We start from the raw sequence: 25065 nt of genomic DNA, 5'->3' as shown, positions 1-25065 counted from the left end.
CTCGCTCATGGTATGGTTGGGAGTTTCTTATTGGGGCTTAACAGAGGTACATTTTTGTGAGAAAGGTGTAAAAACGAATGCAGTTGTGTATCAAAATACAGTCCTGACGAACCTTGTGGAACCTGTTTCTCAACTTCCAGCGAAAATGAGAAAAACATTATAACAAATACTCGTAATAGAAAATAATTTCAAATTGTTGCCACGGCTACGCTTGCAGGATTATATTATTTTCGTGGAATTTCCGCCAGATTAAAAATAATACTAAGCTCTAATACGCCGAAGAAACTGTTCAACAACAATTCATGAGTTTTCCGAGCCCCAAATGCGATAATTTTGCTTTTAATGTTCAATAACAGGCACTGGGTATTCCAACAAGATTCGGCGCCAGCTCATAGAGCGAAGAGCACACAAGACTGGCTGGCGGCGCGTGAAATCGACTTCATCCGGCACGAAGACTGGCCCTCCTCCAGTCCAGATTTGAATCCGTTAGATTACAAGATATGGCAACACTTGGAGGAAAAGGCGTGCTCAAAGCCTCATCCCAATTTGGAGTCACTCAAGACATCCTTGATTAAGGCAGCCGCCGATATTGACATGGACCTCGTTCGTGCTGCGATAGACGACTGGCCGCGCAGATTGAAGGCCTGTATTCAAAATCATGGAGGTCATTTTGAATAATCTTTAGTGTCATAAGAATCTATGTTTTGTTAAGTTTATTTTGGTATATGAATGATTACATAATGAATAAGCTTGTTTCAATTGTTTTACATTAAACATGTGACAGAATTTATGACCTGACTAGGTATAAGTTCTAAGGTCTCAAGTATAGTTACAACGGCTGCCCCACCCTTCAAACCGAAACGCATTACTGCTTCACGGCAGAAATAGGCGGGGCGGTGGTACCTACCCGTGCGGTTTCACAAGAGGTCCTACCACCAGTAATCAAATCAAGTAATCAGTATCAAAAGATAAGAACAAAAGTATTAAAATTCCATAAACAAACAAACAATCAAAGCTAAAGCTATCAAACTAAGCTCCCACAGTGAAACACATTAAAAGCTTCCGGACTCTCAAATAATATTTATTTACTTGTCAAAAACTTCAAGATTAAACTTTTAAACATTCTGAAACACGGTAAAGCTAAGAATCCCGACGGGCCCCTTTTCATGTCAACGCAAGATCCACGGTCACTTTGTCAAAGTTTAATTTAATTAAAGCTCGTACTTCAAAGACTTTTGATTTGTATGGTGTCCTATTATAATCCCGGGATGGGTTGATGAAATCAGAAAATTGGGTATTAGTGAGGTATATTAAAGCTAATATGATAAGACCAATATTTAAGCCAAAGCTTTATTTTCACTTTATATGCTTGTGCGTATGCTGAGCTGGCTCGTCATATTACCTCTACTCTGCCTAAACAGATATTTAAATTAAAAAAAATGGATAGCCGACTTAATTTAATAGCTGTATGGTTCTAATAATTTAAAAAAATGGGTACTGTAAAATCTCAGACCTTAGAACTCATGTCTCAAGATGGGTGGCGGCATTTACGTTGTCGATGTCTATGGGCTCCAGTAGCCACTTAACACCAGGTGGGCCGTGAGCTCGTCCACCCATCTAAACAATAAAAAATGGATAGGTTATAACTGAAAAAAATACTGAATGATTTTTATTAATTATTGTGAATTATGAAGTGGATTATGTTTAAAATCATCTTTATAAGGCGAGAAGCGACTCCGCCTTATGGTTTAACCATTGGAAGTCAGCTATTCCGGTATCATGAAGTGGCGGGTTAAAGTATGAAATCAATTTCGCCTTATTTAAAAGAGATGTATCATTATTGAAGATCTCTTGTTTGAAATTACCAAAAGTTTTCCTAACGTAAAGTCCTCCCCACCGAATGTAGTTCCGCCTTGTCGTGGCGGTGGGGCTTAAGCGTGCGTCCCTAAAATCGCGTGCAGAGGAATCTGTGTGGGACGCCGCGACTAAGAGAACTGCGCCCAGCTCTCCTCGGCCGCCTTCGCATTCTGCGGGGGATGCCTTGAGAGGGAGCGAGGGACCTTCTCCCCACGCCCTTTGCACTGACAAAGAGTTCCATTCTGGGGATGAGGGGTTGGTTCTCGGGAGCCTGGTGAGCCAGCGGCACTTTGGTGTCTTCCGGCTGCGGGTTGCCATGTCCCCGGCTTCGGCTACAGGGGAAGGCCTTCCAGATATGGGAGGTACCGGTTCGCCGGCGTGGCTCCGCACCGCGTTGTGGGCGATGGACAGGCTTCGGCCACCGTCGGCCAAACCGTAAACCCCAGTCATGGGGAACGGGGGCTTCTGCCTTTACTGGTCGAAGCCGCGAGGATGCAAACCTCTTCAAAAATGCCCTAATCCCAAGCTCGACACCCGGCGATGGGATGTATGGCTGGAGGGTTTCCAGTCCCGAGGGTGTCATAGATCCCAGGGGACCAAACCCCTGGTTAATAAAAAGGCAATATATGATGGCACATTGTAAAAAGTTTGTACCCCAGGAGGGTACCGCCCGCGAGTCGGGCGGAGAATCCCTCCGTGCTTCCACCTCAGTGGAAGCACGCTGCCCCACGTACTCTGGGGGGGGCAACAATTGTCAGGATGAAGGGGGCTGTGCGACGGGCAGCGGAATTCCCGTCGAAACGAGGTGTTCCCCGATCGCCGGCTCGATGCGCTCTGCGCTCGCCAGCGACTCGGGTATAATCAGTCCCACCAAACCATCGGCGGGGAAAAAGAGGGGGAGAAGAAAGACGGCATTACCAATTTCCGATGACAGCTGCGCGTCATCCTCCGGCACTGAGGTGCCGGAAAAGACGATGGCCATCGAGGAGGTGACTCCGGTGGTTCCGGGGCCTGCTACGTCGGAAGACGCGATGCCCGCTCCCCAGTGGGTACCAGTGAGGAGGAGGGGCGCTGTGTCACCAGCGACGTCCGTGGAGTCGATGTCGACGTCGGCCGCGTCCCTGGCTAGCGGGGACGAGACGTTCCGGGACCTCGACCTTGCACTGGTCAATTTGGGCAAGCTGCTGTCGACTGTGGCTGCCAAGGGCGCCGAGCCAGGCAGCAGCTACCGGAAACGGCTCCGGGAGGCAGCCGCTATGGTGAGAACAAGGCTGATCCCCACCATGTCCAAGCTTTATGACTTGGTAGAGAGCCGAGAGGTGGAGAGCAAAGATCTTGTCGCTCATTGTGACTCCAGAGAGAGTCGCATCTCGGGAGATACCCCGGCCTTGCGGGGAGGGACTCCCCTGTTGCCGAGGCCGCCGCTGGCTCGCTCTGGCCCCCCCGCGGGGGCGATGGATATTGACGTGCACTTGCGGTCCGCTGTGAGTGTGACGGCGCAAATGCCAGAGCCCAATCGTGTGGCCCCTGTCCCGCTAGCGCATAGCCCCGCGCTCTCTCGCCCTCCACGTAGGGTCGAGTTAAGGCCTGCGCCGCCTCCGCGGATATCGGCCGCCCCTGCGTCTACACGGAGAGGAAGGCTAAGCCCTGCGCCAGCGCGGGCTGAAGACATCCGTTCGCCACTGGCGAGGATGGTGGATGAGTGGCCGGCGCTACCGCCGCCTCTTTCGCCCTCGCGTGCTGCGGGGTTGCAGGCTCGCGGGCCACACAACACGGCTGCTGGGATGGTAGAGGTGGACTCCCTCCCAAGCAGAGAGGAAATGGTGGCCTGTATCTCGCGGGCGGTGGCGGTTGAGGTCGGCAAACACTTTGCCGGCCTCGAGGAGATGCTCCGTTCCTCGATTGGTTCCGGAGACTGCATCCCGGCGCCAACAGCTGCAGCCACCCCGCGGAGCCAGGCCGCCCGGCCGACCTCTATCCCCACTCCATCCGCGAGGTTGGCACGGCGTAGAGGCCGGGACCAAAACAACAAGGGTACGGGTGCCCAGAATCCTGCCCCAAAATCCCAACCCCGTCCCCTTCCTGCTCCCCCGTCAAGCATGGACGAGGGCTGGACGGAAGTGGTGAAGCGGGGCAAGAAAGCAAGGCAGCAGACAGCGGCTCTGGCAGCTCCCAGAGGGGGTCGAGCGCCGACCGCTGCAGCACGAAGCACAGAGCTGGCGGCCGTAGCTGCTCCTCGTGAGAATCGAGCACTGGCAGCCAGGAAGAAGAATGGTAAAAAGAAGAGGCCGCGCGCAGCGCGGTCGGCTGCCGTCGTAGTGACGTTGCTGCCGGCCGCTGCCGAAAAGGGCCTCACCTATAATGAGGTGATGGCCCGGGCGCGCGCGGCCGTAAGTTTGGATGAAATCGGGGCAGAGGAGGGCCTCCGCTTCCGGCACACAGCCAATGGAGCGAAGCTGCTGGAGTGTCCCGGTGCCGATAGTTCTGGCATCGCGGACAAACTAGTGGCGACGCTCCGCGTGGCACTGCCGGAGGATGAGGTGCGCGTGCACAGGCCGGTGAGGATGGCCGAGATTAGAATCACCGGCCTGGACGACTGTGCTACCAAGGAGGAGGTGGCAGCCGCGATAGCCGCCCAAGGTGGATGTGCCCTGGAGAGCGTGACCGTGGGCGAACTTCGCTCAGGGTACTCTGGAGCCAGGTCGGTGTGGGCGCGCTGCCCTGTGGAGGCAGCCACTTCCTTGGCCACTCCTCCGCCGGGAAGATCGACGGGGGACCCGGGGAGACTGCGCGTGGGCTGGATAGCGGCCCACGTGCGTCTCCAAGAACCACGTGCCTGGCGATGTCTCCGATGTTTTAGCACCGGGCACGGCCTCGCTAGGTGCACTAGCTCGGTTGACCGCAGCGGTCTGTGTTTCCGCTGCGGCCAGCCGGGCCATAAAGCGGCGTCCTGCACAGCCGCCCCGCACTGCGCTCTGTGCGCTGCGGCCGGGCGCAGGGCAAACCACCGGGCGGGAGGCAAGGCGTGCTTCCCGTCCGGTGATAATACCGAACGCAACCGGCGCCGAAAATCAAAGCGCCGACAAAAGAGAAGGTTGGCCAGAGGAGCACTGGCCAACGCTGTAATCCCCGATGCGGCGCCGGTGCCGGAGGGCGGGGGCAGCGGTGAAGGGGAGGGGGCGATGGATGTGGTCCAACAGTAATGGACCGCACCTATCGCTTCCTCCAAGGAAATCTAAACCACTCCGCCAGAGCTCAGGACATGCTGTCTCAGAGCATGGCGGAGTGGTCCATAGATATGGCTGTGGTCGCCGAGCCGTACTTCGTTCCCCCAGCAAATGATTGCTGGTTTGGGGACGACGGCGGCCTGGCGGCCATAGTCATAAGAAGAGACGCGGCGATCCCCCCCCTGGCGATGGTGACCAGGGGTCAAGGGTTCGTCGCGGTGCAGCTGGAAGGGACCGTCGTGATCGGGGCGTACTTCTCTCCGAATAGGCCTACCGTCGAGTTCGGGCATTTCCTGGGCGGGATCGGGGCGATTGCTCGCCGCCTCGCTCCTCGTCCAGTGATTCTCGCGGGGGACCTCAATGCGAAGTCTGTTGCATGGGGCTCCCCCCGCTCGGACGCTCGTGGTAGGCTACTGGAGAGGTGGGCGCACGCGGCCGGCCTCTGTTTGTTGAATAGAGGTTCGGTTGCGACGTGCGTGCGGTGGCAGGGCGAGTCTATTGTGGACGTTACGTTCGCAAGCCCGGCCATCGCACGCCGTATCCGCGACTGGAGAGTTTTGGAGGGGGCGGAGACGCTGTCAGATCACCGATATATTCGGTTTGATCTCTCCGCCCGCTCCGCAGTCGCGGACGTCCACGGGGACCACCCCCGTGGTGCATCCCGGTCATTCCCCAAGTGGGCACTGAAGCGCCTGAATAAGGCGCTCCTGATGGAAGCCTCTACGGTGGCGGCGTGGGCGCCCATGCGTCCACACCCAGTCGAGGTCGAGGGAGAGGCGGGGTGGTTCCGGGACACGATGCGTCGCATCTGTGATGCGTCGATGCCCCGGATCGGCCCTAGACTCCCTAATCGCCAGGCGTACTGGTGGTCGCCCGAAATTGCGCAACTCCGCGTGGAGTGCGTTCGGGCGAGGCGCGAGTGCGCCAGGCATCGCCGCCGCCGCCTGCCGCGGCGCAACGATCCGGTTGCGTTCGCGGCGGCAGAGGCCCGGCTGCACGGCGCATTTCGCGTCGCGCAGAGGGCATTGCAGCTGGCCATCAGAAGAGCCAAGAACCAACACATGGAGGGTCTCTTGGAGACGCTGGATGAGGATCCGTGGGGGCGGCCCTATCATATGGTGCGCAATAAAATGCGCCCATGGGCCCCCCCGATCACGGAGCGTCTCCAGCCTCAGCAGCTGCGGGACATCGTCTCGGCGCTGTTCCCGCAGGAGCGGGAGGGATTTTCCGCTCCCGCTATGGACGCGCCGCCGGAATACGACGGCGAAGTCCCTGCTGAGGTGCCCCGCATAACGGGGGCGGAGCTCCGTGTGGCCGTGCGCAAAATGTGCGCGAAAGACACTGCACCCGGCCCGGACGGCGTGCATGGCCGGGTTTGGGCCTTGGCTCTTGGTGCCCTAGGGGACCGACTCTTGAGGCTTTACAACTCCTGCCTCGAGTCGGGACGGTTTCCTTCATCGTGGAGGACGGGCAGACTCGTGCTGTTGAGAAAGGAGGGGCGCCCGGCGGATACTGCCGCCGGGTACCGTCCCATCGTGTTGCTGGATGAGGTGGGCAAGCTGCTGGAACGCATTCTGGCAGCCCGCATCATCCAGCATCTGGTCAGGGTGGGACCCGATCTGTCGGCGGAGCAGTATGGCTTCCGAGAGGGCCGCTCAACGGTAGACGCGATCCTTCGCGTGCGGGCCCTCTCGGAGGAGGCCGTCTCCAGGGGTGGGGTGGCTTTGGCGGTGTCTCTCGACATCGCCAATGCGTTTAACACCCTGCCCTGGTCCGTGATAGGGGGGGCGCTGGAACGGCACGGAGTGCCCCCCTACCTTCGCCGGCTGGTGGGTTCCTACTTGGAGGACAGATCGGTCACGTGTACCGGACACGGTGGGATCGTGCACCGGTTCCCGGTCGTGCGCGGTGTTCCACAGGGGTCGGTGCTCGGCCCCCTTTTGTGGAATATCGGGTATGACTGGGTACTGAGGGGTGCCCTCCTCCCGGGCCTAAGCGTAATCTGTTACGCAGACGACACGTTGGTCGTGGCCCGGGGGGGGAGTTTTGCTGAGTCTGCCCGTCTTGCTACCGCTGGGGTGGCGCATGTCGTCGGCAAAATCAGGAGATTGGGCCTCGACGTGGCACTCAGTAAATCCGAGGCCATGTGGTTCCACAGGCCCCGGAGAGTGCCACCTGTCGATGCCCATATCGTGGTTGGAGGCGTCCGGATTGGGGTCGGGGTGCAGTTGAAGTACCTCGGCCTCATTCTGGACAGTCGTTGGACCTTCCGTGCTCATTTTCAGCACCTGGTCCCTCGTTTGTTGGGGGTGGCCGGCGCGTTAAGCCGGCTTCTGCCCAACGTCGGGGGGCCTGACCAGGTGACGCGCCGTCTCTATACGGGGGTGGTGCGATCAATGGCCCTATACGGGGCGCCTGTGTGGGGCCAGTCCCTGGCCGCGGGGGTGGCGAAGCTGCTGCAACGGCCGCAACGCACCATCGCGGTCAGGGTCATCCGTGGTTATCGCACCATCTCCTTTGAGGCGGCGTGTGTACTGGCTGGGACGCCGCCTTGGGCTCTGGAAGCGGAGGCGCTCGCTGCTGACTATCAGTGGCGGGCTGACCTTCGCGCCCGGGGCGTGGCGCGTCCCAGCCACAGTGTGGTCAGAGCGCGGAGGGCCCAATCTCGGCGGTCCGTGCTGGAGTCATGGTCCAGGCGGCTGGCTGATCCTTCGGCCGGTCGTAGGACCGTCGAGGCGATTCGCCCGGTCCTTGTGGATTGGGTGAATCGTGACAGAGGACGCCTCACTTTCCGGCTCACGCAGGTGCTCACTGGGCATGGTTGCTTCGGTGAGTTCCTGCACCGGATCAGAGCCGAGCCGACGGCAGAGTGCCACCATTGTGATTGCGACTTGGACACGGCAGAGCATACGCTCGTCGCCTGCCCCGCATGGGAGGGGTGGCGCCGTGTCCTCGTCGCAAAAGTAGGAAACGACTTGTCGTTGCCGAGTGTTGTGGCATCGATGCTCGGCGACGACGAGTCGTGGAAGGCGATGCTCGACTTCTGCGAGTGCACCATCTCGCAGAAGGAGGCGGCGGGGCGCGTGAGAGACGCACAATCCCGCCGCCGTCGAGCGGGGGCCAGGGAGGCGGATCTCGCCCAAGCCCTGGCCCTCTAAGTGTTTCGGGTCCCCCCTCACATGTCGGTCTGGGGACCGGCGAGGGGGGCCTAAGAAGACGACGTGCAAGCTGCTCTGCACGCGTTTTACGCAAGAGCATCCGGGGGATGGAAGGCCGGCTATCCTCGACCCACGCTGGTTCTGGTCCAGCGGGGTATTCCGTAGGATAGCTCACTCTAACCGGCGCCATCTAGGCGGGCTTCGGATAGCCTGCCGACCGAGAGGGCTGGTGGTCGTGGCGCCGACGACCGCCAGTTCGGCGTCCCGAGGGGGAGGGTGATGGGAGAGATGTGCTCCGCACTAAACGCTTCACTTTCCCCCCTTTGCCTCTTCATGAGTTCTGTCTCATGCGAGGTTTGGACGTTGGTTGTTGAGCGACAGGAGGTTTTAGTCAGTTCGACTCTGACATGCTCCGCCCTCTATCCCCAGTGGAGGGCGGAAGTCCGGCGATTTCCTCCTGACCAAAAAAAAAAAAAAAAAAAAAAACGTAAAGTCCTTCCTAAGTATTTATACATTTGATAATTCCAATTCATGAAATATAGTAGATTTACTAGTCATAGATTATTAGGTTTAATGTGTCTTGATAATACTGTATCTACTGGTCGTGACATGCAGGACTATGTTCTGATATTCCAAATCCGAAAGAATTAGAAAATTTTTATTTAGATATTCAGGTTTTGTTATTAAATTCTTTATCAGTGTCACCTTAATTATTTATTAACGGAAGCCAGGTGCACGAATTGATAAACGAATTTCTTGGTTTAAGTTCTAAAGGCTATTTAATGAGATTTACCTTGTTGTTTGGTGGAGGTATTGGCTTGAGGTGCGATAATTAATTTGGAGTTTCGTTTCATTAAAAACTTACGAGTTTATATTATTAAAATTTTGATACCACCAGGTGAAATAACACGTCGGATGACGGTAGCACTTTAAGAAATTATTAGAGATTCTGTGGTATATTAATGAATGGGATTAAACACTATCAATAATTAGGCATTTATATTTTTTCAAGTTCATAATAACAATAATAAATAAATCATGCACGGTCATTCAGTTTAGGATTCCCTGTGTTATGACTACCAGAGACTAATAAATATACTTATATATGTTTAAGTATTTACATATTATGTACATTATAAACACACAGACAAAGAGCAAACAAACCTATTCATCACACATTGTTTGCCCGATGTGGGAATAGAAACCACGACCTAATAGTCAAAGGCGCTAACTACAGTACCTCTGAGTTAGTCAGTATCAGTTGTGTAGTGTATCTGGTCTAGTTTCCCCATCCTACGTTTATGGTATCTATTTCGATAAAACAGCAGGGAGCGGCTTGGCTCTGCCCCTGGCATTGCTGAAATCCATGGGCGACGGTAACCACTCACCATCACGTGGGCCGTATGCTCGTCTGCCTACAAAAGCAATAAAAATTAATTTGATAACCAAGGACTGGTTAAATTACTTTACATATGATCATACGTAAGTGCGAGTCAGAGAGGTCTATTTGTCACCGTCCGGCTTTGCGATAAACTTTTCTGACAGCTTACAGAGCGCCATGTCCATCTTGAAACGTCAGAGGTTTGAGGAGAATTGTGAGCGCTTTCACTATTTATACCCCTGGCATTGCTTGTATCGATGAATGGAACTCTTCTTGAAAATTCCAACAAGAATTTTATGATAATTAAAAATGCTTTATCGAGTTTGTACTTAAATGATAAATGAAAAACAAAATAGTATTACCAACCCAACATTAAAACTTAATGGAAACTTAAAGCATAATGTATAAGTTACAAAATTATTCTCAAGTTAAAACCAAAGTTGCACGTGTAAAGTATACATCGATAACTTGAAGTAACAAGACTTCTGAAAAGTAATACGAAGCATAAAAGTCGAATTTATAAAAATAATAATAAAATAGCTTTATTTGATTCCACAATAATTAGATAGAGCTTGGTTAATTTAGTGCTTAATAATTATATTACTGAGTAACAATAATAAATCTACTACTCATGCAATTTAATCTCCTTCTAATGTGGACCCCCTAAGGGTAAAAGCCTCCTCCAAAGAATTCCGTTTTCCTTATCTTTAGCAGTGGTCATCCAGTCTCTTCCTGTTTGGATACAATCTCGTACTGAATTAGTCGTTCTCCCCCCTTCCTCCTATTTCGAAAACCTTGAATACCCGCTATTCTGTTCTCATAGTTCTTTGATTTACCGATTTGTGTGTTGAAATTTAATATATTTTAATAAATATTTAAACATACGCTTTGTAAATGTGCGGTGTGTTACTAGGAATATGCGTACATTTCTCATAACAAATGAGTGCATCTGCGTTGCGGGGTAATTCATTTGTAGACAGCCACGGCTGACCATATAAATCACTGTGTTTTTCACTCGTCGCATATTTCGGGACACACGGTATGGGATTTTGCATGAAAAAACGCTTATGTCTAGTTTTAAGCTAGTTCTAGAATATATTTACCTAGTCAGGTCATAAGTATTGTCACACAGTAAAAACTTTTCTTTTAGAATGCTGGCCACAAAAAAGTTTATTGAATTCGAATTTCGAATTGTTCATGAAAATAAAAATGTATACTTTTAGAATTTTACTCATTTTTAAATATGGAGTGGACGCTTAAAGAAGACCGTGTTGCAGTTATTGCGTTGCATCGTTGCGGTTACGCGCCAATTCAAATTTTTAACATACTGAAAACTTTGAATATAACCAAAAGATTCGTTTATCGTACCATCAAACGATACAATGAAGACTCTAGTGTAGATGACAGGTCAAGAAGTGGTCGCCCTCCGTCTGTTAGGACTCCAGCAGTGATAAAAGCTGTGAATTCAAAGAAATCCCAAACGTAAGCAGAAACTGTTGGCCCTTCAGATGGGGTTAAGCAGAACCACGGTGAAAAGGGTGTTAAATGAAGACTTAGGGCTTCGGGCATATCGGAGAAAAACAGGACATCGTTTGAATGCTCGTCTAATGGATCTGAGACTGAAGAGATGCCGCGCTTTGTTGAAGCAGTACGCGGGAAAAAAATATCGGGAAATTCTTTTTTCGGATGAAAAAATGTTTACCGTAGAAGAGAGCTACAACAAACAAAATGATAAGGTGTACGCACACAGTAGTGCAGAAGCGAGCAACCGTATTCCGCGTGTCCAACGAGGTCATTTTCCATCCTCGCTCATGGTATGGTTGGGAGTTTCTTATTGGGGCTTAACAGAGGTACATTTTTGTGAGAAAGGTGTAAAAACGAATGCAGTTGTGTATCAAAATACAGTCCTGACGAACCTTGTGGAACCTGTTTCTCATACCATGTTCAATAACAGGCACTGGGTATTCCAACAAGATTCGGCGCCAGCTCATAGAGCGAGAGCACACAAGACTGGCTTGCGGCGCGTGAAATCGACTTCATCCGGCACGAAGACTGGCCCTCCTCCAGTCCAGATTTGAATCCGTTAGATTACAAGATATGGCAACACTTGGAGGAAAAGGCGTGCTCAAAGCCTCATCCCAATTTGGAGTCACTCAAGACATCCTTGATTAAGGCAGCCGCCGATATTGACATGGACCTCGTTCGTGCTGCGATAGACGACTGGCCGCGCAGATTGAAGGCCTGTATTCAAAATCACGGAGGTCATTTTGAATAAACTTTAGTGTCATAAGAATCTATGTTTTGTTAAGTTCATTTTGGTATATGAATGGTTACATAATGAATAAACTTGTTTCAATTATTTTACATTAAACATGTGACAGAATTTATGACCTGACTAGGTATATAATTAATATAAATTTCATTGCACCTAATACTATTCACTCTGCACTACCTTTGGTTGACTGGTAGAGAATGTCTTAGGCATTAAGTCCGTCAATGTAAATTTTACATGAAGTGTAATAAATAAATAAATAAATAAATATTTTATAAATTTCGCGATAAAGCGACCCTAAATTATTAACGCTTATTGCTCATTGGCTTTCGTGTGTATTCTCTCATTGTATTCATACTCGACGTAAACTATTTCATTTGGATTCCATTCTTGCAGACAATGTTTTAAAATAATTCACTTGGATTCTCCTATGTATTTTAAAAAGGATTCACTTTTGTGTATTTTTTCTTCTGTGTATTTTAAATTTTGAGATATCTGTAGGTATATATATAAAAATGAATTGCTGTCTGTTCGTTAGTCTCGCTAAAACTCGAGAACGGCTGAACCGATTTGGCTAATTTTGGCCTTGAATTATTTGTGGAAGTCCAGAGAAGGTTTAAAAGGTAAATAAAAATATGAAAATGTTCGGAATTAAATAAAAATAGCAATTTTGTTTTCGCTTTGATGTGTCCCCCGTCGGACGGATTCCTTTTGTTTGTAGTGTATTTATCGATTGAGGCACTACGAAGTCTGCCGGGTCAGCTAGTTTTGAATATATATTTTTATGTTGTTACGGAAAATCTATGGAATCGATGTAGTACATTTAACATTGTGCCTGACATGTTCAATATTTTGTGCCACTTTGTTAAAAGGACAAAGTTAGTATTTTATTTCAATCAATTCAAGCCTATGCATAATTTATTAGTAGACATGAAAAGCTGTTGTAGGTAATACGAATAAGCCTTTTAAATTAATTAGATATTTCAGAGTAGATTTAATTACAAAATTTAAAGTATTGAATGAAAATGCAATTATTATTTTTTGCATCTAATTGTATGAATGAATGTACTAGTTAGTCTGTCGTTATCGGCTAAAAAGCGTTTGTAGTTTTATATATGTAATAATTGCGCGATGTAAAACACAATATAGATCCGTGTGTCACACGAAAACACATATCTGTTTAGGTCTCTTCACACCGACTGACGCGACGTCCGGACATATAAAAACTCAATGGAAAAGGCTCTTATAAAAGGTTTGTTTGGATACACGCCCAACGTCAGGCTGAGACGCGTGAACCTATTTAACCCTCGCGGATTGAAAAAAGAGTCCTACCGAACCCTTTGGTAAAGGTGGAATCTTCCTGAATATTTATTTATTGAACTAAGAGCCTATTTCACAATTGTCTTTACCCGAAACATGACGTCATAAAACACTTCGTATAACTTCGTATACTTCGTACGACAGTAGAATAAATTACGAATAAAGTTTATTATAGAAATTTCAAAAAGTCGAAATTTTTGTTATTTAATAATACTGTGTTTATCTAAAAGAGAGATGTTTTTCTTTTTGATTCGCAATGTTTATCGGCTTAAGCGAAGTTGAAGGTATTTATCAAGAAATAGTTTTAATATCAGAATTTTTTTTTCAAATTATACTTTAGCTTACTGTGAGGATTGTCACATAATCATCACTCAGAGCCACGTCGTGATTTGAATTTGCCTCATACCGCAGCTTATTGTACGCCTTCCTATCAATCACTACGAAACCTCATAAAGTTTTTGGGTAATTTTTTACATCATATTATTAATGTGGATTGAAAGTAATTCTGAACATATATTTTGAAAAATTGGTGATTCGATAAGAGTTGATACGATTACTTCAGGATTTTCAGGAAATTTTATACCTATACGTTCGTATTGTCGATAATCCCATTCTCACGGATCGTTTGGAACCTCTGGGTCTGCGGAGGGACGTCGGTTCCCTCTGTATGTTCCATGGGGAGTGCTCTGAGGAATTGTTTGAGATGATACCGTTATCTTGATTTTACCATCGCACCGCCCGCCACCGGAGTAGAGTTCATCCATACTACCTGGAGCCGCTGCGGTCATCCACAGAGCATTTCCAGAGGTATTTTTTGCCACGTACCATCCGGCTATGGAATGAGCTCCCCTCCCCGGTGTTTCCCGAGCGCTATGACATGTCCTTCTTCAAACGAGGCTTGTGGAGAGTACTAAGCGGAGTCTGACAATTTTATACATCTGAGTTTACATCTTTGCTCACCACTCATACCAAAGAGAGAGCGGGATGGAGTTCCAAAAACGAAAAACGTGCGAAAAAAACCACGATTACTATGTAAATATCTCAGAGTCAATCATCTCGAATCATAAATTTGAAGTGTTATAACCTTTAAGCGAGAATATAATGTATTCGAACAATAAATTGTAATAAAAGTGGAGTGCTCACTCGCAGTGCGGTCTGGCGCTGACTGTAAGTGCGCATAATGCTCTACGTTCAACTTGTTTATTGTTATTTTTATTGCAACACGTTTTCACGTTGAATATTCTTCGTGAAACGATTATTTTTTAATCTTATCGAAGTGAATATTTCATTGGTATGGCAAAGAAAATACAGAGAATACACTTTATTGCACACAAAGACACAATTTACATTCAAAAAACAGTCAAAAAGCAGTTACATTTGTACAATAGGCGATTTCTTCCAGACAACCGCTTAATTTACAGAAATTCTGGAAACTATAAAAATATAGCAGGTATGTTGCGGTGTACTATAGACAATACATTGTTACAGAAAATATATACATAGAATAAAGATATATATAATAATATGAAATATATAACTAGCTGATTTGTATACCAATATACATACTTACTTACATACAATACATACCAATATACTTACATACACATAATAAATCAACTGTATGGAAATGATAAATGATAATGATGCAAACAAACAGCACTATATCAGATAGAAAGATACAAAAATTTTACTTCTTGCTATTGACAACTCACTATCCATATGGCGTGGTTACCGTAGTCCATTGACATCTATACTAATATTACAAATAGGAAAGATTTGTTTGTTTGTTTGTAATGAATAGGCTCCAAAACTACTGAACCGATTTGAAAAATTATTTCACTGTTTGGAAGCTACACTATTCCCGAGTGACATGGGCAATAATCTTTTTTGAAATAAATTAGGGAGCCTTACTAATGCTCCAATAATGTGACCCAAGGTGTAAACAAAATATCTAAAATATTCTTTACATCGCGTGCCCTGCGAAAACTATTGATGATAGAATAAAATAATGTACTGCGACTTTGCAGAACACATTATTATTGACAAAAAGTGTCGCGACAGTATATGTAAAACTATTATAGCTATGCCACAATAAGTGTTCTTTTATTGAAAAAAATAAAACAACGTCAAATATTGTTGAAATTTTTGTTAAAGACCCGAGCGGAGCCGGAGCGGGCCGCTAGCTAGTCACTAAATAAATGCCGCCACGCACCTTGAGATATACGATCTAAGTCATAATTATATTGTTCAAATCTTCAGTCTGAACGCATCACTGCTTCGTCGCAGAAATAAGCAGTGTGGGGGCATTTACCCGTACGCGCTCACAAGGCGACTTACCATCAGTAATTACGCTAATTATAATTTATGCTAATTTGATGTTTATTACACGATGTTATTACTTAATCGTGGAAGTGATTCGTGTGTATGTATTAAATACGTATTTCATTTGGCGAATTGGTACCTGACTCTTGGATTCGAATACTCCTAGTCACATACGCTCGATACAAGAACACGTCATCCTTTAGACCAGGGGCTCTCAAACTTATTTTGTCTACTGCCCACTTTGGGAATAAATTATTTTTTGGCGCCTCCATTTTTTCCAGAGAGCCCAGTCGGTGTCTAAGAGTCCTCTTAGATGAAGTTACAAATCGCTTCCCAAGTCTCTACACAACGCCACCATTTTTTTGGGTCTCTTACCGCCCCCCTTTAGGCCTGCAGCGCCCACGAGGGGGCGTTATCGCCCACTTTGGAAAAGACTGCTTTAGACAATGCTTATTTATCCTGATCACGCAGGAGTCAGTCACCGTCGACGCCCTAGGCACGTCCTTACGGATTCATCAGATCCAATAACCTTTACATTAGACGCCTTAAGCTCTAACACTAGGAGCAGGCTTAGGGCCCCGGTAACTGTACTCGTCGAACTCGACAAAGAGGTCGACGCGCAACCTAACCCATGCATCAGTTCGCTGAGTTTCTCGCCGGATCTTCTCAGCGGGTCGCGATTCCGATCCGGTAGCAGATTCATTCGCGAAGCAGCTGCAATTAAGTTGTTAGGTCTTCTTCGGAGGCACTCGAGTAGCTGTTAGCAAATCCCACCCCTTCTGGCTAAGCCTTTGCTCGCCCACCTGTCCTGGTGAAACTGGAATGGCCTCCGGGCCACCAGTAATCCTTCAATCAAATTACAAACAATAACTAAGTTAATTAAATAAATTAAATTTTATTAAATTAGTAAATTAATTAAATAAAATGAAATAAACAACAGTTATTTTTACTAGTGGTAGGACGCCTTATGAATCCGCACAGGTAAGTACCACAACCCTCCTATTTCTGCCGAGAAGCAATAATGCATTTCGGTTGGAAGGGCGGGGCAGCCGTTGTACTGTAAAAACTGAAACCTTACAACTATTATCTCAAGGTAAGAGGCAGTATTTACGTTGTAGATGTCTATGGGCTCCGGTAACCACTTAACACCGGGTGGGGCGTGTGCTCATCCACCCATCTAACTTCTTCAGGGGAGAATAAAAAAAAATGTTTTGAATATCAAGAGCTAAAGTTCATTTTAATTTCACGCTACAGCCGAAATTTCTAATTCAAAATGACATGGAAACGTGAATACAGCTAGTTATTAATAATTTTTACTTATACACGTGATTAATTTAATTTTCAATTCTTATTTGCTATATATTCTGAAACGGCTTAACCTGGAAGTTTAAATAAGTTATTAACTTAATTTTTTGTTTTTCGTAGAGCTCATCTGTAACTATACTGAAACCTTAGAACTTATATCTCAAGGTGGGTGGCGCATTTACATTGTAGATGTCTATGGGCTCCAGTAACCACATAGCACCCTGGTGTTAAGTGGTTACACCTGTGTGCTGTGAGCTCGTCCACCCATCTAAGCAATAAAAAAAAAATGTGATAATGTGTGGTCATCCTCCTTCATGGATTCTAGGGGTATAGCTTCAGGGATATAGCGAAAGCGCTCCGAATTCTCCTCAAACCTCTGAAGCTTCAAAAAGGACGTGTCATAGCGCTCTGGAAACACCGTGAGAGAAATTCATCCCACAGCGGGACGGTAAGTGACAAAATAAACCTCTGAATCGCACTTACGTATGATAAATCTCATATTATGTAAAGTAATTTAATCCAAATTTCCTTGGTTATCAACAAAAGTAATTACAAAGAATTAGGTAGGTCATGGGCTGATCTTTCCCAAAATGTCAACCTTATTGTTGACAATGCCTATAGTGAGGATTTTAAAGGATTGAAATAACAGTTTTATTATAAATTTTACTATGGTAAATTGTCTAACTTCTCTTCCAAGAAACTAGTCACAGGAAATTCTTCTTCTTCTTAGCGTTTTCCCAGTCTAGTGCTAGGGACCGCTTTCCTTAAACTTCTGCATTTTGTCAAGGTTTCAATTTAACTAAAGGTAATTAAATTAATTAATTGTCTTTTATATCGTCCATTTGATATTAACAAAAAATAATCGAAAAAACCACAACGTGGGCAAATAAAAATTATGAGCTCCCTAAAAAATTTTAACATTCCCTGAAAATGGGTCCATTAACAGCCGCTGAGCTTAGTCGACTTTTCATTAGCAACTTCTGTTATATAATTAATTCATTACAATGTACTGTGATAACCTTTAATTATAAATTACATTTTTCAGAGCTAGCTAGCGTTGGAAAGGAGAGAGCTTTCCGTGTTTCCTTAAAGTAAAAACATTGTTAGTCTTAGTGACGTTGCCTTTTTTCTCTATGATTCTTGTAATAGCATTAATAACTAGCTGAAAATCAACCACTGCTGTTGTTAGTCAAAACTATATAACCATAACTAATTTTAAATAAGTGCAAAGCTGATTTGATTCAGGAACATATTTTATAAAATGCTAGATGATGACCGATTGTTGATTATTGAAAACACGAATAAAACAACATTTTCTCAAAATAAATCGTAGCTAGATCGATTTATCGCCCCCAAAATCCCCTGTATACTAAATTTTATGAAAATCGTTGGAGCCGTTTCCGAGATTCAGATTATATATATACAAGAATTGCTCGTTTAAAGGTATAAGATTCTAAACTAAATTAACAGAAAAGGAGCATTCAAAGTTATATTTGGGTTATGTTAATATTAACTACCGAATGCATCTTTTTAATAAATTAACTACATAATAAAAAAGAATGTGAATTTAGTTTTCATCAACCTTTTCAGTGCGAAGCGAATGATTTTTTTAGTGAGAATGAATCGTATTTGAGTACCACTGTAAGGGGAAATGTGAAAAGCGGAAAATTGTTTCTATGAGTTAGAAAAACTTAAGCAGATTGATGTGCAGAGTGTGTGTGTTTTTTCCTTTACATAATTAGCTTGGAGGACAAGTTTACAGCCAACCCGATGTTAAGTGATTATCGGAGCCCATAGATACCACAACGTGAACTAAACAACAACAAAACACAATAGGAGGTCGTTGCTAGCTATCTCTTGATATCTTCATCTGGGAAAATTCTGAAAAAGATATGACAGGCATGTTGCAGTGCACAATTTATAAAATATAATATATTGTTATATTACACCAACCTATGGAAGTTCATTCAAACGCATATGAGATCACAATCTCATTTCTGAAGTTGAACAACATTCTTCGAGTTGTGGGATGTCTGCGGACTTCGTTAACAATGAATACGTCAGTTCGGCTGTAAGTTCACTAGCCCATAAAACCAACGTACGTAAACCTACGCTCATTATATTAATGAAAAGACGACAAATAAGTAAATAAGCATATAAATAACGTCAGCAATTCCAGGGGCAGAGCCAAGCCGCTGCCTACCGTTTAATACTCTCCACAAGCCTCGTTTGAAGAAGGACATATCATAGCGCTCGGGAAACACCGTGGAGGGGAGCTCATTCCATAGCCGGATGGTACGTGGCAAAAAAGATCTCTGGAAACGCACTGTGGATGAACGTAGTGGCTCCAGGTAGTATGGATGAACTCTACTCCGAGCTCTATCCGAATAAATAGAGAACATATAATTTGTTTTTAAAGTTTATTGTCAAGTTAATACATGTCGAAAAAATAATAAATTTGACTATTACTATCTCAGATAATCAAACAAAATGGGAGTAATTAAAGGAATTCGGTTTCGTGGTAATTGATATCGCGACATTGTTCATATTAAATAACTTAAACAATGCCTTTATAATGAATAAACTCAAAATTAACTTTCTAGAAATTGTTGCGGCAACATAAATATAGTTGTAATATTATGCTGTTTCCACTTGAGTGAAACCGTGAAATTTTACGCAGACTAACTACTGTGATGGGAAATGTAAACATTAAAATGTAGTGCTCGATTTTGGGGATTCTTTCAAAGAGATACTATTCATAAATTGATTCAGAAAAGCACAGGGTTATAATAATATGTTCGGGTCTGAAATGATTAGTACTGATAAGATATGATTGCGCAATATGGATTCGCTCTTGCACAACTGTTGCATTAAAATCTTTTTTTTTACTTAGATGGGTGGACGAGCTCACAGCCCACCTGGTGTTAAGTGGTTACTGGAACCCATAGACATCTACAACGTAAATATGCTACCCACCTTGAGATATAAGTTCTAAGGTCTCAGTATAGTTACAACGGTTTCCCCACCCTTCAAACCGAAACGCATTACGCCTTCACGGCAGAAATGAGTCGTCTATTATCAAAGGTGGCAATCTGTACATTTGGACAAAAAAAATTTATTGATATGTCAATACAGATTTATTTGAATATAATCGTCTCCTTCAAAGAATACGGTTCAAAACCTGCATTAAATAAAGGTTAATAGTTAACCTGTTATTTATCTAAGATGTCGTTCCGAAGAGTTTTGTGACTGCCAATGGAATACAAAGTCAATAATTCGTTTTTCTGATTTACCAATCATTGTCCAAAAGTCAGATTGCCGCCTTTGATAATAGTCGACTCAAATAGGCGTGGTGGTGGTACCTACCCGTGCGGACCCACAAGTTTAAGTATGTAGGCAAAATTTAGAGTACAATAATCACTTTAGAAGATTACTAATACATATTCTAATAAGATCTAATAAAGTCGTCGTGGAGACGTAAATTCTGATTTGACAGATGAAATGTAGTACCCGCATTAAGGCAGTCGTGCCAGCCGAGTGCAAATCTGATTTATTTTAGTCTAGACTGAATCGATACTAATCTTATTGTGGACTCGGACAGAAGTGTAAATAAAAAATACAATGATTTCGGTGAGACGTTTTTAATTTTAGCTTAGCTATTGTTCTGGAAATGTACCTACACTGAATTAAGTATTTTTGGGGATTCATTACGCGATCCCATTGTTTATTAGTTGGTTACTTCTCCATCTTATATACGAGTAGAAAGAAAATATCTCGTATTTGACTATGTAGTTGACCATTCGGGTTCGTGAGTTCGATTCCCAGATCGGGCAAATATCCGTGTGTTGAACTTTGTATGATCTTTGGCTGGCTGTTTATCTATACTAATATTATAAAGAGGAAAGATTTGTTTGTTTGTTTGTTTCGAATAGGCTCCGAAACTACTGGACCGATTTGAAAAATTTTTTTTCCATTAGAAGCCGACATTGTCCCTGATGAACATAGGCTACTTTTTTTTATTTATTTTTTATTTTATTTTTTTGGTTTCATGTGTGTTTTAATGTTTCCGAAGCGAAGCGAGGGCAGGTCGCTAGTTATCTATATTTTAAGACTTATAAGTATTGTATATCAGTATTTTCCTAAAGCACAGGGAATCGCAATTTGGCACCGTATCGTGAGTCATCTAATTTCAACGTTAAAAGTAATTAATAATATTCACCAGAAACTATCACAGATTCAATATAACAAATTCCTACCACAGTGGCAGTATTTTTACTTTATTTATCTATTTGATACAATAATACAAAGTTACATCTATCTTGGTAACTATTGGTAGAAAGTGTTTAGTGCCGACACAGGTTGTCATTACTGTCGGGCCGCAAGTACATAAATTTATAAATAAAATTTTTAAGTCCTCGTGTCCTAAAGGATAAGGCGTCGGGTACATTCGTATCTAGCCATGCAACGGTCTTCGAGTCGCACAGGCGGGTACCAATTTTTCTAATGAAATACGTACTTAACAAATGTTCACGATTGACTTCCACGGTGAAGGAATAACATCGTGTAATAAAAATAAAACCCGCAAAATTATAATTTGCGTAATTACTGATGGTAGAACCTCTTGTGAGTCCGCACGGGTAGGTACCACCACCCTGCCTATTTCTGTCGTGAAGCAGTAATGCGCTTCGATTTGAAGGGTGGGGCAGCCGTTGTAACTATACTGAGACCGTAGAATTCATATCCCAAGGTGGGTGGCGGCATTAACTTTATAGATGTCCATGAGCTCCAGTAACCACTTAACACCAGGTGGGCTGTGAGCTCGTCCACCCATCTGGTCAATAAAAAAAAAACTACGTTGCATCAGTATCTTAAAGCAAACGTATCTAGTTAAGAACTAAATTACACTTGCGTTCACGAAAAAAAGATTTATTTTCCTCATTTTCTACACGATCATTCTTTTTATCGCCCAGTCCATTTTTTTAATATTATTAAGAACGCGAAAGGGGCAATTCTCTAGAAAAGCAATCAACGAACAATTCGTAACAAACTTATTTTGTAACATTAAAGATCGAGTGCGTTTCGTAAAATCTCAATTAATTGTTTAAAACGTGAAATTATCTTTCGTTCCCAACGATCCAATTACACAAGAAAATGGGCACAAACGATTATCAAAAAAACAATTTTAATAACGAACCATTCGAAATGTTCCGTTGTTTTCCGAAGGCTGTTGTGAATTCGAATTATGAAGATTCTTCGAAGGATGATTGAACGAAAATTAAAAATTGTATTAGGCATCGTCATGAAAACCACGTCGTGTCATTTGTACAATAAAACCTCTCTCGATTTCATGAGGAAGATGGCGGTGCTTATTCATTTATTTTTTATTTATTTATTGCTTAGATGGGCGGATGAGCTCACGGACCACCTGATTTTAAGTGGTTACTGGAGCCCATACAACGTAAATGCCGCCACCCACCTTGAGACATGAGTTCTAAGTACTTTTAACAGTACAGCGACTGCCTCACCCTTCAAACCGAAATGCATTACTGCTTCACAGCAGAAATAGGCAGGGTAGTTGGTGGTAACTACGCGTGCGGACTCACAAGACGTCCTACCACCAGTAATTATGCAAATTATTATTTTGCCGGTTTTGACACGATGCTATTCCTTCAGCGTGGAAGTCAATCGTGAACATTTGTTAAGTACGTATTTCATTGGAAAAATTGGTACCCGCTGGCGGTATTCGAGCACCGATGCATCATTACATACAAATGCACCGGACGTCTTATCCTTTGGCCACGACGACTCTCGCCCCAATTTTGTAATCAATGCAACCCCTAGACACTATAACTGATCGCCACCCACTAGGTTTAAACCTGAATTGCGTTTATCGACTATCTTGTCCTTGAAACCGGAACCTAGCTATGCGTGCGTTCAATAAACCCAAGAACCAGACAATGTCGCTTGGTGATCGCATTACCATTTGTATAATAATAATATTTAGAGCCATGTTGCAACCCATTCTCCGCTAAATACTTTAGTTGATCATTATGCCTACGGGAAGAGACGGACTGAAGCTATTCTAGGCTATTATACATAAATTTTTAATATTATAATGTAAATATCGTAGGATTAAATATTTTGCTTATTTAGTACATTTTACGAATTCCAAGTACCGACCGAGATATCGAATATCATTCATATACCCTGTAACAATAGCGATATTGAATCGAATTAACAAGAAAAACCATCTCCTATACTCTATTCCAATTACGAAGTTTTGACACTTCTTAGAACGTAACTCTTCGCGTTTCGCATAATCTCCTATAATACGTGAAGCAAAAACTTTGTATCCCTTTTTACGAAAATTGCGCGGACGGAGGAGTACGAAATTTCCCACACTTATAGAGAAGGAGTGCACAATGCTAATATTTTTTTTAAATAATGCACAAAAGATACATCAAATCAATAAAGAAAACATTACACACACTGCCATGTATTTAACACACACACATAATAATATTATGTATATATACTCTTTGTTTATTGTCAGACTTTAGTTTGTCAAAAACTGTGGTCAAATTGAAAATAGGTTAATATTGTTTATCTTTAATAATATTTGTCTATAGTGTAGTCTTGGCGAAATCTGTGATTATAGAAGTATATCTTTGACAATATAACCATAATAATGTTCAAACTTATAATTTCAATTAATTATAGTCGAATTTCGACTACTGCGGGACCACTAGTTTGAATTAATAAACTTTTTTCGTTCATTGTCGTAAACACCATTTAAAAAATACACAATCAATCTAAATCTTTATACAATTAGTTCACACACATAAGAACATAATAATAACATCTGTCTCATGGGATTTCGTAATTGGAATAGAGTATAGAGGCCTTAGAAGCCCTTAAAAACTGTATCGTCAGATCTATACTAATCTATACTTAGTAATATTATAAAGAGGAAAGATTTGTTTGTTTGTATTGAATAGACTCCGAAACTACTGAACCGATTTGAAAAGTTCTTTTACTATTTGGAAGCTACACTATTCCCGAGTGACATAGGCTATAATCTTTTTTGAAAAAAATTAGGGATCTTTACTAAAACTCCAATAATGTAATCCAAGTTGTAAAAAAATTACCTAAAATATTATTTTCGTCGCGTGCCCTGCGAAAACTATTGTTGATAGAATAAAATAATGTACTACGACTTTGTAGAACACATTATTAATTACAAAAGTGTCGCGACAGCATATGTCTAACTACTGTAGTTATGCCGCAATAAGTGTTCTTTTATTTAAAAAAAAAACAATATCAAATATCGATGAAGTTTTTGTTAAAGACCCAGGAGGACCCGGAGCGGGCCGCTAGTCTTACTATAAAATGAGTATGATGGCGGTTCGAGTTTGAGACACCGTAGTATTGATGAAGTAATTCCGTTGTGAGCTCTTCCTACAAGTGAGCGTTAAAATATATTTGCCGACAGCTCAGCGCAGTTCGGTTCTCGACGACAGGTCGGCGTTCGATCTTATACTAGGGCTGACATTGACAGCGAAAAGCTGTTTAATAAATTCAGACTATTCTTGAAATGGAAACCTTTAAAATATTAAAATCTTAAGTGGATCGATCGGCACGAGTCGTACTACTATTTTGCTTATTTCTGCAAGGTTACGCATTACAGTTCAAAAGCTTCAACTATACAGTTCAATTTCGTCCCTCAGAGTGGGTTTCCAATAAGATGATGTCAGGTGATATATTAGCTTGTCTAGCGTATAAAAAATATTTGGATTATAATAAAAAATTCGTAGCAGTTTCATCTTCTCAAATATCACTATTTACTAAAAAGGTATTTATTTATAATGATAGCACAATAAAATCTTATTTTGTCGTTGGAAGAAGCTCAAATGCTTATACCAGTTTCTATTATGGCTATATCGCTGCGTTAATAACTTAATATACGTATAGTGTTTAATTGGTTTCTCTTCATTTAATAGTTTCAATCACAAGCACACACATTACAAATGCACAAAATCACGTTCGAAGTAAAATAGTCCTGTAACCGATCTATTTCGACCTCATATAGGAGATCATCATCCTCAGATAGGAATAGTTAAGAGATCTGGAATCCAGTGGTCACTTGAGACCAGGTAAGCGCGAGCGTGTCTGCTCGTGTACTCTGATAAAACTATCATCTATAGTCGTGCTACTCAAGCCAAT

At 43.8% G+C, this 25065-nt stretch overlaps 1 protein-coding gene across 1 annotated transcript; it reads left to right on the top strand.

Moving 5' to 3' along the window:
- The first annotated feature begins 2684 nt into the window (after window positions 1-2684).
- Window positions 2685-17937, top strand: LOC134199905 (nematocyst expressed protein 3-like). The gene is made up of 2 exons (XM_062671610.1): window positions 2685-4131; window positions 17888-17937. Exons 1-2 carry the CDS (start codon window positions 2685-2687, stop codon window positions 17935-17937), a joined length of 1497 nt encoding a protein of 498 aa, XP_062527594.1.
- The last annotated feature ends 7128 nt before the right edge of the window (window positions 17938-25065 follow it).

Source organism: Bombyx mori, chromosome 12 (genome assembly GCF_030269925.1).
Source record: "Bombyx mori chromosome 12, ASM3026992v2".
Lineage (NCBI taxonomy): Eukaryota > Metazoa > Arthropoda > Insecta > Lepidoptera > Bombycidae > Bombyx > Bombyx mori.
This window is presented reverse-complemented; position numbering and strand designations above follow the sequence as displayed.

Coding starts and splice junctions, on each gene's coding strand:
- LOC134199905 (XM_062671610.1), top strand. CDS start 2,685: ATGCGCTCTGCGCTCGCCAGCGACTCGGGTATAATCAGTCCCACCAAA. Junction 4,132..17,887: donor GGCAGCCAGGAAGAAGAATG/GTAAAAAGAAGA, acceptor TACATTTTTCAG/AGCTAGCTAGCGTTGGAAAG.